General features: G+C 47.2%; 1 protein-coding gene across 2 annotated transcripts in view; it reads right to left on the bottom strand.

The window, feature by feature from the left end:
• Positions 1-18576, bottom strand: part of CHAF1A (chromatin assembly factor 1 subunit A) — a 566913-nt gene that overhangs the window by 94817 nt on the left and 453520 nt on the right. For both annotated transcript variants that reach the window (XM_063915198.1, XM_063915188.1), the window contains one exon: positions 14749-15227. In XM_063915198.1, the coding sequence (XP_063771268.1) occupies positions 14749-15227 (479 nt within the window). The remainder of the gene's footprint in view (positions 1-14748; positions 15228-18576) is intronic.

Genomic DNA, 18576 nt, shown 5'->3' with positions numbered 1-18576 from the left:
TTACACATCTGCTTCCAGAGCCATAACTAGACATATTGTTGCTCTGTGCGAAAGCAACAGCCTCACAAGGGATCATTCTCATTTTAAATCCCCTCCCCCCACAGGTTTCTCATTTATAATCTGCCTCAGTAAATAATTTCTCTTACGTCCTAGAGGATGCTGGGGACTCCGTAAGGACCATGGCGTATAGACGGGCTCCAGCAGGAGATAGGGCACCTAAAAAGAACTTTGACTATGGGTGTGCACCGGCTCCTCCCTCTATGCCCCTCCTCCAGACCTCAGTTAGATCTTGTGCCCAGAGGAGAATGGGTGCACTGCAGAGAGCTCTCCAGAGTTTTCTGTGGAAAAAGAATTTTGTTAGGTTTTTTATTTTCAGGGAGTCCTGTTGGCAACAGGCTCCCTGCATCGTGGGACCGAGGAGAGAGAAGCAGAGCTGGCTTGTTAAGTTGGGCACTGCTTCTAAGGCTACTGGACACCATTAGCTCCAGAGGGAGTCGGAACACAGGTCACACCTGGGGTTCGTCCCGTAGCAGCGCCGCCGTCCTCCTCACAGATGCCGAAGATAGAAGCCGGGTGAGTATGAGAAGGCAAAGAAGACATCAGGCGGCAAAAGACATCAGATCTTCATGAGGTAAGCGCGCAGCGGTAAGCTGCGTGCCATTGCTCCCAGTCACACACACACAAGCAGGCACTGAAGGGTGCAGGGCGCAGGGGCGCCCTGGGCAGCAATATTCCTCATATTTGGCATTGATAAGCATGGATTAGGCTGTGGCACAGTAAATCCGGTAACCCCCGCCATTTTTCTATAGAAAGTTGATGGGACCGAAGCCCGCCGTCGGGTGGGCGGGGCTTGATCCTCAGCACTAACCAGCGCCATTTTCTCCACAGAGACTGCATGAGGAAACGCTGGCTCCCTGTTCTCTCCCCTGCTGAGCTTCACAGGCTGAAAAAAAGAGGAGGGGGGCACTTTGGCGACGCAGTGAGTGGAGATTACAATTATATACATATAACAGCGCTATCTGGTCATATATTCCAGTGTTTTTAAGCGCTGGGTGTGTGCTGGCATACTCTCTCTCTCTGTCTCTCCTAAGGGCCTGGTTGGGGTTTTGTCCCCTTATAGGTAACTCCCTGTGTGTGTGGGGTGTCGGTACGTGTGTGTCGACATGTCTGAGGCGGAAGGCTTCTCCAAGGAGGAGGTGGAGCAAATGAGTGGTGTGTCCCCATCGGTTGTGCAGACTCCAGATTGGATGGACATGTGGCATACGTTGCATGCAAGTGTGGCATCTTTACATAAAAGGCTTGATAAAGCTGGTTTAGGGGGGACATCAGGCGGTCAATCCTCAGATTGGACCGACACACAGGGCCCGTCGGGGTCTCAAAAGCGTCCCTTAACACAAGACACTACTACCGACACGGATTCTGATTCCAGTGTCGACTATGACGAAGTAAAATTGCACCCTAGGGTGACTAAAACCATTCAGTGTATGATTGTGGCAATAAGGGATGTGTTGCATATTGTGGATGAACCCTCGGTCCCCAACACAAGGGTACATGTTTAAGGAAAAGAAACAGATTATTAATTTTCCCACATCGCATGAATTAAATGAGTTCTTTGAAAAAGCTTGGGAGACTCCGGATAAGAGACCGCAGATCCCCAAAAGAATTTATATGGCATACCCCTTCCCTAAGCAGGACAGGGAAATTTGGGAATCACCCACCACTGTGGACAAGGCCCTGACGCGCTTGTCCAAAAAAAGTGGCGCTACCATCTTCTGACACAGCGTCCCTTAGGACCCTGCAGATCGCAGGCAAGAAACTACCTTAAAGGGTATTTATTCTCATACGGGTGCTGTGTTAAGACCGAAGATTGCGTCGGCATGGGTGTGTAGCGCAATTGCAGCTTGGACAGATGAGCTGACAGATCAATTTGATACTATGGATAAGGATACTATATTCTTAACTCTAGCCCATATAAAAGACGCAGTCTTATTTATGAGGGATGCTCAAAGGGACATTGGATTGCTAGCTTCTAGGGCCAATGCCATGTCTATCTCAGCGAGAAGATCCTTATGGACTCGCCAATGGACAGGTGATGCGGAATCCAAAAAACATATGGAAGTACTACCCTATAAGGGTGATGTATTGTTTGGGGATGGGCTGACGGACCTGGTTTCCACAGCTACAGCAGGTAAATCAAATTTTTTACCATATATTCCCCAACAGCAAAAGAAAGCAACATCCTATCAGATGCAGTCCTTTCGGTCGCACAAGTCCAAAAGAGGTCGGGGATCCTCTTTACTCGCCAGAGGTAAGGGCAGAGGCAAGAGAGCACCTGCTTCGGCAGGTGCCCAGGAACAAAAGTCCTCCCCGGCTGCTCCAAAACCCACAGCATGACGCTGGGACTCCCCTGAGGGAGTCCGCACCGGTGGGGGCACGTCTTCGACTTTTCAGTCAGGTCTGGGTCAGTTCGGACCTGAATCCCTGGGTGTTGGAAATAGTTTCCCAGGGTTACAAATTGGAATTCGAGGAGGTGCCCCCGTGCCGATTTTTCAAATCGGCCCTACCAGCTTTCACATCGGAAAGGGATGTAGTGTTAGCTGCAATTCAAACGCTGTGTATACAGCAAGTGATAATCAAGGTTCCCCTGCACCAGCAGGGAAGAGGTTACTATTCAACCCTATTTGCGGTCCCGAAACCGGACGGTACGGTCAGACAGATTTTGAATCTGAAATCCCTAAACCTGTACATAAAAAGATTCAAATTCAAAATGGAATCTCTCAGAGCAATAATAGCCAACATGGAGGAGGGGGAGTTTATGGTGTCTCTGGACATAAAGGATGCGTACCTTCATGTCCCCATATATGCCCCCATCAGGAACACCTGAGATTCGCTGTACAGGATTGTCATTACCAATTTCAGACGTTGCCGTTTGGACTTTCCACGGCCCGAGGATTTTCACCAAGATAATGGCGGAAATGATGGTGGTCCTGCGCAAGCATGGAGTCACAATTATCCCATACTTGGAAGATCTCCTGATAAAAGCGAGATCAAGAGAAAAAATAAGATTTTACTCACCGGTAAATCTATTTCTCGTAGTCCGTAGTGGATGCTGGGGACTCCGTAAGGACCATGGGGAATAGCGGCTCCGCAGGAGACTGGCACAGCTAAGAAAGATTTAGGACTACCTGGTGTGCACTGGCTCCTCCCACTATGACCCTCCTGCAGACTTCAGTAAGGATACTGTGCCCGGAAGAGCTGACACAATAAGGAAGGATTTTGAATCCCGGGTAAGACTCATACCAGCCACACCAATCACACCGTATAACTCGTGATAATATACCCAGTTAACAGTATGGACACAACAGAGCCTCTCAAAGGATGGCTCAACAATAACCCTTGTAGTTAACAATAACTATATACAAGTATTGCAGACAATCCGCACTTGGGATGGGCGCCCAGCATCCACTACGGACTACGAGAAATAGATTTACCGGTGAGTAAAATCTTATTTTTTCTGACGTCCTTGTGGATGCTGGGGACTCCGTAAGGACCATGGGGATTATACCAAAGCTCCCAAACGGGCGGGAGAGTGCGGATGACTCTGCAGCACCGAATGAGAGAACTCAAGGTCCTCCTCAGCCAGGGTATCAAATTTGTAGAATCTTACAAAAAATTTTTAACCCGACCAAGTAACAGCTCGGCAAAGTTGTAAAGCCGAGACCCCTCGGGCAGCCGCCCAAGAAGAGCCCACTTTTCTCGTGGAATGGGCTTTTACAGAATTAGGGTGCGGCAGTCCAGCCGCAGAATGTGCAAGTTGAATCGTGCTACAGATCCAGCGAGCAATCGTCTGCTTAGAAGCAGGAGCACCCAGCTTGTTGGGTGCATACAGGAGAAATAGCGAGTCAGTTTTCCTGACTCCAGCTGTCCTGGAAACATATACTTTTCAGGGCCCTGACTACATCCAGTAACTTGGAATCCTCCAAGTCCCAAGTAGCCGCAGGCACCACAATAGGTTGGTTCACATTAAAAAATTATACCACCTTAGGAAGGAATTGGGAACGAGTCCTCAATTCCGCCTTATCCATATAAAATACAGATAAGGGCTTTTGTATGACAAAGCCGCCAATTCTGATACACACCAGGCCGACACCAAGGCCCACAGAATGACCACTTTCCACGTGAGGTATTATAGCTCCACGGATTTAAGTGGCTCAACCCAATGCGACTTCAGGAAATCCAACACCACGTTGAGATCCCACGGTGCCACTGGAGGAACAAACGGTGGCTGACTATGCAGAACTCCCTTAACAAAAGTCTGAACTTCAGGCAGTGAAGCCAGTTCAATTTTGGAAGAAAATCGATAGAGCCGAAATCTGGACCTTAATAGAACCCAATTTTAGGCCCATAGTAACCTCTGACTGTAGGAAGTGCAGAAATCGACCTAGCTGAAATTTCTCCTTTGGGGCCTTCCTGGCCTCACAGTACGCAACATATTTCCGCCATATGCGGTGATAATGGTTTGCGTTCACTTCTTTCCTAGCTTCAAATAGCGTAGGGATAACTTCCTCCGGAATTCCCTTTTCCTTCAGGATCCGGCGTTCAACCGCCATGCCGTCAACGCAGCCGCGGTACGTCTTGGAACAGACAGGCCCCCTGCTGCAGCAGGTCCTGTCTGAGCGGCAGAGGCCATGGGTCCTCTGAGATTATTTCTTGGAGTTCTGGTTACCAAGCTCTTCTTGGCCAACCCGGAACAATGAGTATAGTTCTTACTCCTCTCCTTCTTATTATTCTCATTACCCTGGGTAAGAGAGGCAGAGAAGGGAACACATACACAGACTGGTACACCCACGGTGTTAACAGAGCGTCCACAGCTATCGCCTGAGGGTCCTTGACCTGGCGCAATATCTTTGTAACTTTTAGTTGAGGCGGGACGCCATCATGTCCACCTGTGGCCTTTCCCAACGGTGTACAATCATTTGGAAGACTTCTGGATGAAGTCCCCACTCTCCCGGGTGGAGGTTTCTTAGTTGTCCACTCCGGGAATGAACACTGCTGACTGTGCTAACACATGATTTTCCGCCCATCGGAGAATCCTTGTGGCTTCTGCCATCGCCATCCTGCTTCTTGTGCCGCCCTGTCGGTTTACATGAGCGACCGCCGTGATGTTGTCTGACTGGATCAGCACCGGCTGGTGTTGAAGCAGGGGTCTAGCCTGACTTAGGGCATTGTAAATGGCCCTCAGTTCCAGAATATTTATGTGTAGGGAAGTCTCCTGACTTTTCCATAGCCTTGGAAGTTCCTTCCCTGTGTGACTGCCCCCCAGCCTCGAAGGCTGGCATCCGTGGTCACCAGGACCCAGTCCTGTATGCCGAATCTGCGGCCCCCTAGAAGATGAGCACTCTGCAGCCACCACAACAGCGACACCCTGACCCTTGGAGACAGGGTTATCCGCCGATGCATCTGAAGATGCGACCCGGACCACTTGTCCAACAGATCCCACTGGAAAATACTTGCATGGGACCTGGCAAATGGAATTTCTTCGTAAGAAGCTACCATCTCTCCCAGGGCTCGCGTGCATTGATGCACAGACACCTGTATACGTATTAGGAGGTCTCTGTCTAGAGACAACTCCTCCTTGGACTTCTCCTCCGGGAGAAACCCTTTTTATCCTGTTCTGTGTCCAGAACCATACCCAGGAACAGTAGACGCGTCGTAGGAACCAGCTGCGACTTTGGAATATTCAGAATCCAGCCGTGCTGTTGTAGCACTTCCCGAGATAGTGCTACTCAGACGAACAACTGCTCCCTGGACCTCGCCTTTATAAGGAGATCGTCCAAGTACAGGATAATTATTTCGGCCATTACCTTGGTAAATACCTCGGTGCCGGGGACAAACCAATGGCAACGTCTGGAATTGGTAATGACAATCCTGTACCACAATATTGAGGTACTCCTGGTGAAGAGGGTAAATAGGGACATGCAGGTAATCATCCTTGATGTCCAGTGATACCATGAAATTCTCCAGGCTTGCAATAATCGCCCTGAGCGATTTCATTTTGAACTTGAACCTTCGTATATAAGTGTTCAAGGCTTTCAATTTTAGAATGGGTCTCACCGAACTGTCTGGTTTCGGTACCACAACATTTTGGAATAGTAACCCCGGCCTTGTTGAAGGAGGGGTACCTTGCTTTCACCTGCTGGAAGTACAGCTTGTGAATTGCCGCCAGTACTACCTTTCTCCTAGGGCAGCAGGCAAGGCTGATGTGAGGTAACGGCGAGGGGGAGTCGCCTCGAACTCCAGCCTGTATCCCTGTGATACTATTTGCAGAACCTAGAGATCCACCTGTGGGCAAGCCCACTGGTCCCTGAAGTTCCCGAGACGCGCCCCTACCGCACCTGTCTCCACCTGTGGAGCCCCAGCGTCATGCGGTGGACTCAGAGGAAGCGGGGGAAGATTTTTGATCCTGGGAACTGGCTGCTGGTGCAGCTTTTTTCCTTCTTCCCTTGTCTCTGTGCAGAAAGGAAGCGCCTTTGACCCGTTTGCTTTTCTGAAGCCGAAAGGACTGTACCTGAAAATACGGTGCTCTCTTAGACTGTGAGGAAACCTGAGGTAAAAAAAATTCTTCCCAGCTGTTGCTGTGGATACGAGGTCCCAGAGACCATCCCCAAACAATTCCTCACCCTTATAAGGCAGAATCTCCATGTACCTTTTACAGGCAGCATCACCTGTCCACTGCCGGGTTTCTAATACCCTCCTGGCAGAATGGACATTGCATTAATTCTGGATGCCAGCCGGCAAATATCCCTCTGTGCATCCTTTATATATATAAGACAACGTCTTAAATATGCTCAATGTTGGCAAAATATTATCCCTGTCTTAGCGTATCAGACCACGCTGCAGCAGCCCTATTTATGCTGAGGCAATTGCAGGTCTCAGTATATAACCTGAGTGTGTAAATACAGACTTCAGGATCGCCTCCTGCTTTTTATCAGCAGGTTCCTTCAAGGTGGCCGTATCCTAAGACGGCAGTGCCACCTTTTGACAAACGTGTGAGCGCCTTATCCACCCTAAGGGATATCTCCCAACGTGACCTATCCTCTGGCGGGAAAGGGTACGCCATCAGTAACTTTTTAGAAATTACCAGTTTCTTATCGGGGGAAACCACGCTTCTTTACACACTTCATTCATTCATCTGATGGGGGAACAAAACACTGGCTGCTTTTTCTCCCCAAAAATAAAACCCCTTTTATGTGGTACTTGGGTTCATGTCAGAAAATGCGTAACACATTTTTCATTGCCGAGATCATGTAACGGATGTTCCTAGTGGATTGTGTATATGTCTCAACCTCGTCGCCACTGGAGTCAGACTCCGTGTCGACATCTGTGTCTGCCATCTGAGGTAACGGGCGTTTTTTGAGCCCCTGATGGCCTTTGAGACGCCTGGGCAGGCGCGGGCTGAGAAGCCGGCTGTCCCACAGCTGTTACGTCATCCAGCCTTTTATGTAAGGAGTTGACACTGTCGGTTAATACCGTCCACCTATCCATCCACTCTGGTGTAGGCCCCACAGGGGGTGACATCCCATTTATCGGCCTCTGCTCCGCCTCCACATAAGTCTCCTCATCAAACATGTCGACACAGCCGTACCGACACACCGCACACACACAGGGAATGCTCTGACAGAAGACAGGACCCCACAAAGCCCTTTGGGGAGACAGAGAGAGAGTATGCCAGCACACACCAGAGCGCTATATAAATCAGGGATTAACTAATTTATATCCCCTTATAGCTGCTAGATGTATATTGCGCCTAAATGTAGTGCCCCCCCTCTCTTTTTTACCCTTTTCTGTAGTGTAGACTGCAGGGGAGAGCCAGGGAGCTTCCTTCCAGCGGAGCTGTGAGGGAGAAATGGCGCCAGTGTGCTGAAGGAGATAGCTCCGCCCCTTTTTCGGCGGACTTTTCTCCCGCTTTTTTATGGATTCTGGCAGGGGTATTTATCACATATATAGCCTCTGGGGCTATATATTGTGATATATTTGCCAGCCAAGGTGTATTTATTGCTTCTCAGGGCGCCCCCCCCCTCGCTGCAGTGAGTCTGTTGCCAGCAGATCTCACTGTAAAATAAAAAACCTAAAATATACTTTCTCTCTAGGAGCTCAGGAGAGCCCCTAGTGTGCATCCAGCTCAGCCGGGCACAGGATTCTAACTGGGGTCTGGAGGAGGGTCATAGTGGGAGGAGCCAGTGCACACCAGGTAGTCCTAAATCTTTCTTAGCTGTGCCCAGTCTCCTGCGGAGCCGCTATTCCCCATGGTCCTTACGGAGTCCCCAGCATCCACTAGGACGTCAGAGAAATTGCTGAGCAGTGTGGCGCTTTCTCTGAGAGTGCTCCAGCAACACGGTTGGATTCTAAATCTACCGAAGTCACAGTTGATTCAGACAACTTGACTACCGTTCCTAGGTATGATACTGGATACGGAACAAATGAAGATCTTCCTTCCAATAGAGAAAGCCCAAGACATCCAGAACATGGTCAGAGACCTGCTAAAACCGAAAAGGGTGTCAGTTCACCAATGCACTCGAGTTCTGGGGAAAATGGTGGCGGCCTACGAGGCCATTCCCTTCGGAAGGTTCCATGCAAGGACTTTTCAATGGGACCTTCTGGACAAGTGGTCCGGGTCCCATCTGCATTTACATCGGAAAATATCTCTGTCCCCAGGAACCAGAGTGTCCCTCCTGTGGTGGTTGCAAAGTGCTCACCTGCTGGAGGGTCGCCGGTTCAGGATTCAGGACTGGATCCTGGTTACCACGGACGCGAGCCTCCGAGGATGGGGAGCGGTCACACAGGGAAAGACTTTTCAGGGTCTTTGGTCAGACCAGGAGTCCTGTCTACACATCAATGTGTTGGAACTCAGGGCCATTTACAACGGCCTTCGACAAGCGGAGAGTTTTCTTCGAAACCTAACGGTTCTGATTCAATCAGACAATGTCACAGCAGTGGCTCATGTGAACCGCCAAGGCGGGACAAGAAGCAGAGTCGCGATGGCGGAAGCCACAAGGATACTTCGCTGGGCGGAAAATCATGTAAGCGCTCTGTCGGCTGTCTTCATTCCGGGAGTGGACAACTGGGAAGCAGACTTCCTCAGCAGACACGATCTCCATCCAGGAGAGTGGGGACTTCATCAAGAAGTCTTTGCAGACGTAACACGTCTTTGGGGAACTCCTCAAATAGACATGATGGCGTCACGCCTCAACAAAAAACTTCGGAGGTATTGCGCCAGGTCTCGGGACCCTCAGGCAGTAGCAGTAGACGCACTGGTAACACCGTGGGTGTTCGAATCGGTCAATGTGTTTCCTCCTCTTCCTCTCATCACGAAAGTGTTGAGGATCATAAGACGAAGAAGAGTACAGGCGATACTCGTTGCCCCAGACTGGCCTCGAAGGGCCTGGTACTCGGATCTACAAGAGATGCTCACAGGAGACCCCTGGCCTCTTCCTCTGAGGGAAGACCTGTTGCAGCAGGGGCCCTGTGTATTTCAAGACTTACCGCGGTTACGTTTGACGGCATGGCGGTTGAACGCCGAATCCTAGCAAAAAAGGGGATTCCGGAAGAGGTCATCCCTACTTTAATAAAGGCTAGGAAGGAGGTGACGATAAAACATTATCACCGTATCTGGCGAAAGTATGTGTCTTGGTGTGAGACCAAGAATGCACCTACAGAAGATTTTCATCTGGGTCGTCTTCTCCACTTCTTACAGACAGGAGTGGATATGGGCCTGAAATTAGGCTCGGTTAAGATACAGATTTCGGCCCTCTCGATTTTCTTTCAGAAGGAATTGGCTTCTCTTCCAGAAGTCCAGATGTTTGTAAAGGGAGTGCTGCACATCCAGCCCCCTTTTGTGCCTCCAGTGGCACCATAGGACCTGAACATAGTGTTGCAGTTCCTAAAATCACACTGGTTTGAACCGCTTAACAAGGTTGAGTTTAAATTTCTTACCTGGAAGGTGGTCATGTTGTTGGCCTTAGCATCAGCAAGGCGAGTGTCAAAATTGGTGGCTCTTTCACACAAGAGCCCCTACTTGATTTTTCATGTGGATCGAGCTGAATTGAGGACACGTCCGCAATTTTTGCCTAAAGTGGTTTCGTCGTTCCATATGAATCAACCTATTGTGGTGCCTGTGGCTACCGGTGACCTGGAGGATTCCAGATCCCTGGACGTAGTCAGGGCCTTAAAGATTTATGTAGCCAGGACGGCTAGAATTAGGAAAACAGAGGCTCTGTTTGTCCTGTATGCGGCCAATAAGATTGGCGCTCCTGCTTCAAAGCAGACTATTGCTCGCTGGATCTGTAATACGATTCAGCAGGCTCACTCTACGGCTGGATTGCCGGTACCAAATTCGGTTAAGGCCCATTCCACTAGGAAGGTGGGCTCTTCTTGGGCGGCTGCCCGAGGCGTCTCGGCTTTACAACTTTGCCGAGCGGCGACTTGGTCGGGGTCAAACACTTTTGCTAAATTCTACAAGTTTGATACCCTGGCTGATGAGGACCTAGCGTTTGCTCAGTCGGTGCTGCAGAGTCATACGCACTCTCCCACCCGATTGGATGCTTTGGTATAAACCCCATGGTCCTTACGCAGTCCCCAGCATCCTCTAGGACGTAAGAGAAAATAAGATTTTAAACCTACCGGTAAATCTATTTCTCCTAGTCCGTAGAGGATGCTGGGCGCCCGTCCCAGTGCGGAAACTCTGCAAGACTTGTATATAGTTGTTGCTTACATAAGGGTTATGTTACAGTGGACATCGGTCTTGGACCGTTACTACTGTTGTTGTTCATACTGTTAACTGGTTATGTATGTTTCAGGTTACATGGTATGATTAGTGTGGGCTGGTATGAATCTTGCCCTTGGATTGCTAAATCCTGCCTTGTATTGTCCATCTCCTCTGGGCACAGTTCTCTAACTGAGGTCTGGAGGAGGGGCATAGGAGGAGCCAGTGCACACCCATAGTCAAAGTTCTTTTTAGGTGCCCTATCTCCTGCCGGAGCCAGTCTATACCCCATGGTCCTTACGGAGTCCCCTGCATCCTCTACGGACTAGGAGAAATAGATTTACCGGTAGGTTTAAAATCTTATTTTTCCTAACAGATGCAGCACAGCACTTACCCACTTGTGAGCAGGAAAGCTCAGCTTCACACTGACACTGGTTGGTAACGGGCTGGCTACTTACTGCTGTCTTTCATCTGTGTTTCTCCAGCATATCGTCTGTATTATCAGACTAATCACCACGAGTAACGTTTATACGACAATTAATAACAGCAGCGTGCACACAGTATTTGGGTCTGTCATCTTGTCTAAGGAAAATAGACTTACAGAGGCACAGAATTGAGTGTGTTGATTTATTCTTATACTAAAGGACATATAAACAGGGTATCACCGATTTAGGTGGACTACAACAGTGACTTGTAATAGTCACACCACCAAAGGCATTACTCAATTTATTTTTTTATTGTTTGTGTCGTGTCAATTGCTTTTGTCATGATGAATTTTTGATATTTTTTATGGTTTTTAATTTAGACAATAAATTTGGATACATATACATATAGCGCTCCCTTGATATAGTATTATATTTATAATATCTTTATCTATATATATATATCTATATATATATATATATATATATATATATATATATATATTCAGACTTTTGATGCTTCAGTGACATCTTTTGGGAGCAGCTCAATAATAATTTATGAATATTAATTTTTACTATACAAACGAGCAGGATTGTTGGATGTAGAAGCGCTAGGGATTTTTTTCTTGACTCTCTCAAGGCACCTTTGTTGTATGCCCAACCACGGAACGGCTACTCTGTAGAAGTCTGGACGTCTCTCCTTGCAGATAGTGTGGGAGCCGGGGAAACAACTCAGGATAGTCACTGTCCACTGCCAAGCATATTATTAGCAGTTTGCCTTGCAGAGAAGGAGCCAGGCACATTGCTAGTAATATACAGTGCAGTGGGCAACAGGCAGTTCATAACTGTGTCGGAAAGCCAGTTACACACACTGGCACCCTAGTTACAGCCCAGCTGGTTTCTACACCCCCAACATTAGCTCCTTTCACTCCCCCATAACAACCCCCCTGCTTCCTCATAGTGCTATGTGGCTTTGGGAAATTTATGGGGAGAACAAAGGACCCTCTTATGGCTCTTTAATCAGCCTGTCAAACTTAGAGACCTCCCGTCCCTGCCTGATAACCATACTTTCAATTATGGGACAGATATACTAAGTATTAGAGAGAAACATAGAATTTGACGGCAGATAAGAACCACTTGGCCCATCTAGTCTGCCCCCCCCTTTTTTTTTTTATCCTTTAGGTAATCTCAACCCTTTTTGAACCTTAATTCTTTGTAAGGATATTCATATGCCTATCCCAAGCATGTTTAAATTGCTCTACAGTCTTAGCCTCTACCACCTCTGATGGGAGACTATTCCACTTATCCACTACCCTTTCTGTGAAGTAATTTTTCCTTAAATTTCCCCTGAACCTCCCCCCCTCCAGTCTCAGTGTATGTCCTTGAGTTCTAATACTTCTCTTCCTTTGAAGAATGTTTCCCTCCTGAACTTTGTTAAGACCCTTGATATATTTGAAAGTTTCTATCATGTCTCTCCTTTCCCTTCTCTCCTCCAAACTATACATGTTAAGATCTTTTAGCCTTTCCGGGTACGTTTTGTGATGTAGGCCATGCACCATTTTAGTTGCCCTTCTTTGTACACTCTCTAATGTATTTATATCCTTCTGGAGATATGGTCTCCAGAACTGGACACAGTATTCCAGATGGGGCCGCACCAACGACCTATACAGTGGCATTATCACTTCTTTTTTTCCTGCTACTGATTCCTCTCTCTATGCAACCAAGCATCTGACTTGCCTTTCTCATTGCTTTGTTGCATTGCTTTCCTGCCTTCAAGTCACTTGAAATAGTGACTCCTAAATCCCTTTCCTCCTCAGTAGTTTCCATTATAGTACCCTTGATACTATATATAGCCTTTGGGTTTTTGAGACCCAAGTGCATGATTTTGCATTTTTTAGCATTAAACTGTAGTTTCCACATTCTTGACCATTTCTCAAGCCTACCTAGGTCATCAATCATTTGTTTTACCCCTCCCGGTGTGTCTACCCTGTCACCAACAAAGATATTAAAGAGAACTGGACCAAGTACAGTTCCCTGGGGTACTCCACTGGTAACATTTCCCTCCATAGATTGCACTCCATTAACTACAACTGTCTGTTTCCTATCCTGCAACCAGGTTCTTATCCATTTAACTGTTTTATAATCCACCCCCACGCTTTCAAGTTTATTTAGCAGTCTGCGATGTGGGACAGTGTCAAATGCCTTACTAAAGTCTAGATATGCTACATCTACAGCTCCCCCTTGATCTATAATTTCGTCACAGAGTCAAAAAAGTCAATAAGATTTGTTTGGCATGATCTACCACCAGTAAATCCATGCTGTTTTGGATTCTGTAAGTGGTTTGAATTAAGATATTCCACAACTCTTTCTTTTAATAGTTTTTCCATTACTTTCCCCACTACTGATGTAAGGCTTACTGGTCTGTAGTTACTTGCTTCTTCCTTGCTTCCACTTTTGTGCAGTGGAACTACATTTGCTCTTTTGCAGTCCTCTGGAATGGCACCTGTATTTAGTGACTGGTTAAATAATTCTATTAACGGTGTAACCAGCACATCTTTTAGCTCTTTGAGTATCCTTGGGTGTATCCCATCTGGTCCCATTGATTTATCCACTTTTAGTTGTGAAAGTTCTGTTAGGACCTTCTCCTCTGTAAATGTACTTTCAACTACCTTATTTTTATGAATGTCCTTGCAACTTAACTGTGGCCCCATCCCTTCTTCTGTAGTAAATACTGAGCAAAAATAATTTAGGTGATCTGCTATTGCCTTGTCTCCCTCCACCAAATTCTCACTCTCTGTCTTAAGTCTTATTATTCCTCCATTTGATTTTCTCCTTTCACTTACATACTTAAAAAAAGTTTTGCCCCCTTTATCTACTGACTGGGCCATTTTTTCCTCAACTTCTGCCTTTGCACGTCTGATCACTTTCCTAGCATCCTTCCGTCTGTCAAGATACACCTCTTTGTCATTATTATTTTGAGTCTGTTTGTATTTCCTAAAAGCCATCTTTTTTGCTTTCACACTAGTTGATACTTCTTTTGTGAACCACACTGGCTTCCTTTTCCTGGTGCTTTTCCTAACACTTTTGATACAAAGATCAGTTGCACTTAGTATTGCACTTTTCAGTTTTTCCCACCTCTCCTGCACTCCTTCCAAGTTCCACCAGTCTGCCAATTAATCACTTAAACATCTCCCCATTTTTGCAAAATCAGCATTTCTAAAATCCAACACCTTTGTTTTTGTGTGACAGGAGTTGGATCCTGTTGAGGTACTGCGTGACAACCTAGTTAAACTACCAACCAATCAGCTCCTGTTATTTTTCAAACGCAGCCTGCAACATGACATGAGCTGAGTGGCTTGTACTTTATCACTCTCCAAGGCTTAGTACATCTGCCTTTTTATCAATATTGCATTACTTCCTTATGCATTGTGCACTTATGGTGTATTTCTCCCTTGTGGGTTAGAAGCTTTACTATGATTGGATATGCGTCACACAGATATGCTTTACATGAATATTTAACTGGTATAATCAGCACACTGCTGAAAAGAAGACAAAGTTACTTACATCATTCATTGTCCCAATGTCCTTGGTTTTTTTCATAAACTTTGTTATGGTCATGCTGCCAGCAGACTTTCTCTTGCCAGATGTGGGCATTGACTGCATTTGTCCACTAGCTGCACCGCTTTCCTCTCTGCTAGATAAATTCACCTGTGTAATATATGTCCATTGGCATGGCACAGGAAGACTTTCCTGTTGGAAGCTTTTCAAAACATCCGAGTGCACGTACCAACATAAACGGTGATCTGGACGCTTCTCGTATACAGAATTCTCCGTAATGATACGTTTCATTCGAGCTTTGGAGGGCACATTAATCTGGCTGGGGGTTTGGTGTTTGGCATTTGGACTACTCGATTCAGATAACGTTGCGTTGCCAGTATCAAAACCTGGTAACAGGCCACTACGCCAGCACTCCTGAAACTCTTGAATGATTGTTTTGCTTCCATTGACATTTCCATGAAGCAACGGGAGGAGATGCATAAGAACTGCATAGGGGAAACAAAAAAAAGCGGCATTGCATGAGCTGCATTAGTCTTATGCTATTCAAAGTATAGAAACAACAGTTTCAAATCAGCATGATTTTTTTTTCAGAGTAGTCCGTATATAGTTTCACGGTTGATGCTAGATTCAAGTGGCCTAAGGGACCTTTTACGTCAGGGGGAGGAGCCATGACACAAGGGGGAGGGGCTAGGCCAGCGGGATAGTTCCTCTACTATCCACGCCACCAACTATTACCTTTAGTAATCAAGTGGCGAGCGAAGCGGAGTGAGTCACCGAGCCCAAAACGTGGGTACTTTTCGGGTACCCTGTTTGGCCGTAGCTCCTCCCCCTGGTGACAAGTCTTCTCCCCCTAGTGACGTCAGAAGGTCCCTTCTCTCACTCAGATTTAGAACCATAGTTTCACCTGCACTACAAGTGGAGATTAAACCATCCTATACCTAGGCTGCAGAAAACGTGGAACAGACATCTAGACTGCCTCCCATAAACAAGTAATACCTTTTAAACCACACCAAAGGCAGGATGCTTTCCTTTGTTAGACTATAGCACATGTAGCATACTATTTTCTTAACAGACAAAAACAAAGCCCCTAAAAAAAAAAAAAACAACCACCACCACCCATCAGGTTTACTGTTTAGCTCAGTAATATACATTGATGAGTAACAAACTGCTCTCCTTGACTGAAGCAGGTGGTGTTCTGCAAACTATGGTGCGGATTCAGATTGAGTACTACCCCAGTTAACGTAAACTACTTTTTTGTGATTTTCCAATTGTGCATGCTCATAATGCAAATGCATGCAACTCAACTACTGCAGATCCGCATGCATCTTGATCGAAAGTCTCCTTTGTCTAAAAAACATAATTGGGGAGAGGCATTCTCACACAGCTTGAGAACAGTAAATATATGTGGTCAAAATAGGATTTTGGTTACTTACCAGTAAATCCTTTTCTCGTAGTCCGTAGAGGATGCTGGGGTCCACATTAGTACCATGGGCACCAGGAGCCATTGGCACTTTAAGAGTTTGAGAGTGTGGGCTGGCTCCTCCCTCTATGCCCCTCTTACCAGACTCAGTCTAGAAACTGTGCCCAAGGAGACGGACATCTTTGAGAGAAGGATTTTACACAGATAGTGGCGAGATTCATACCGGCTCACACATATAAGGCACATCAAGCTAACTTAGCCTGAGAACTCAGCAGCCGCTGAAATAGTACTTACCAAGTAACAATGCAGTACACAACTAAACAAAGTTGTACTGAACAAGATAACGGTTGCAGGAAAACGAAGCACTGGGCGGGCTCCCAGCATCCTCTACAGACTATAAGAAAAGGATTTAACGGTAGGTAACCAAAATCCTAATTTTCTCTTACGTCCTAGAGGATGCTGGGGTCCACATTAGTACCATGGGTATGTACCAAAGATCCCAGAACGGGTAGGAGAGCGCAGAGGCACCTGCAGAACTGATTGACAGAACTTCAGCTCATCAGAGGCCAAAGTATCGAACTTTTAGAACTTAGCAAACGTGTTCGACCCAGACCAAGTTGCCGCTCAGCAAAGTTGTAACGCCGAGACACAACGAGCAGTTGCCCAGGAAGACACCACCTTACGAGTAGAGTGGGCCTTAACAGATTTTGGACCCGGCAATCCTGCCGTAGAATAAGCATGATGGATAGTGAACCTAATCCAGTTAGATATAGTCTGTTTTGAAGGAGGACACCCAGTTTTCTTGGGATCATATAGGACAAAGAGTCCGATTTCCTGTGACGAGCAGTCCTGTTCACATAGATTTTCAAAGCCCTCACAACATCCAAGGACTTTGACGAAATTGAGGAGTCAGTAGTCACTGGCATCACAATAGGTTGGTTGATATAAAATGCCGACACAACCTTTGGAAGAAACTGCTGACGTGTCCGGAGTTCAGCTCTATGTTCGTGGAATATCAAGTAAGGGCTTTTACAAGACAAAGCCCCCAATTCTGACACACGTCTAGCAGAAACTAAGGCCAACAACGTTCCTTCCATGTAAGAAATTTGACCTCAACCTCCTGTAGGGGCTCAAACCAGTCCGACTGGAGAAACTGTAACACCACGTTAAGGTCACAAGGCGCCACAGGCGGTACCAAGGGAGACTGAATGTGCTGAGCTATTTTCAATAATGTCTGAACCTCAGGGAGGGCAGCCATTGTTTCTGGAAGAAAATGGACACTGCCAAAATCTGGACCATCACAGATCCCAACCTCAGGCCCATATCCACAACTGCTTGCAGGAAGAGGAGAAAACGTCCAAATTGAAATTCCACCGCAGGAAACTTCTTGGACTCACACCAAGAGACAGATTTCATCCTAATACGATGGTAATGTTTAGACGTTACCCCTTTCCTAGCCTGTATCAGGGTAGGAATGACCTCCTTCGGAATGCCCTTCTGAGCTAGTATCAGGTGTTCAACCTCCATGCCGTCAAACGTAGCCGCGGTAAGTCTTGATAGGCGAACGGCCCCTGCTGCAGCAGGTCCTCCCGAAGAGGAAGAGGCCTTGGCTCTTCCTGCAAGAGATTCAGAAGGTCCGCGTACCACGCCTGCATTGGCCAGTTTAGAGCAATGAGGATCGCTTGAAGTCTTGTTCTCCTTACGAGCTTAAGAACTCTTGGGATGAGTGGGAGTGGTGTAAACACGTACATCGACTGGAACACCCACGGAGACACCAGGGCGTCCACTGCCACTGCTTGTGGGTCCCTCGACCTGGTACAATAGAGTCGAAGCTTCTTGTAGAGACGAGAGGCCATCATGTCTCTTTGAGGTAACCCCCAAGGGTCTGTTATTTCCTTGAACACCTCCGGATGGAGACCCCACTCCCCCGGATGGAGATCGTGTCTGCTGAGGAAGTCTGCTTACGAGTTGTCCACTCCCGGAATGAAGATTGCAGAGAGTGCCAATGCGTGTTTTTCTGCCCAGAGGATGATTCTTATCCCTTCTTCTTACCCCCTCTGACATAGCAGCTCTGCTCTTCGTTCCGCCCTGACGGTTTATGTAAGCCACCGTCGTTACATTGTCCTACTGTACTTGAATGGCCCGATTTCTTAGAAGATAAGCCGCCTGAAGAAGACCGTTGTAGACGGCTCTTAGTTCCAGAATGTTGATCGGCAGGCCGGCTTCCAGACTTGACCACCTTCCTTGGAAGGTTTCCCCTTGTGTGACTGAGCCCCAACCCCAAAGGCTCGCATCCGTGGCTAGAAGGACCCAGTCCTGAATCCCGAACCTGCGGCCCTCCAGAAGGTGAGGCAATTGGAGCCACTAGAGGAGTGAAACCCAGGCCTTTGGCGACAGACGAATTCTCTGGTGCA

Source organism: Pseudophryne corroboree, chromosome 1 (assembly GCF_028390025.1).
Source record: "Pseudophryne corroboree isolate aPseCor3 chromosome 1, aPseCor3.hap2, whole genome shotgun sequence".
Taxonomy (NCBI): Eukaryota; Metazoa; Chordata; class Amphibia; order Anura; family Myobatrachidae; genus Pseudophryne; species Pseudophryne corroboree.
Note: the sequence above shows the minus strand (reverse complement) of the source record. Positions and strands in the feature narration are given on the sequence as shown.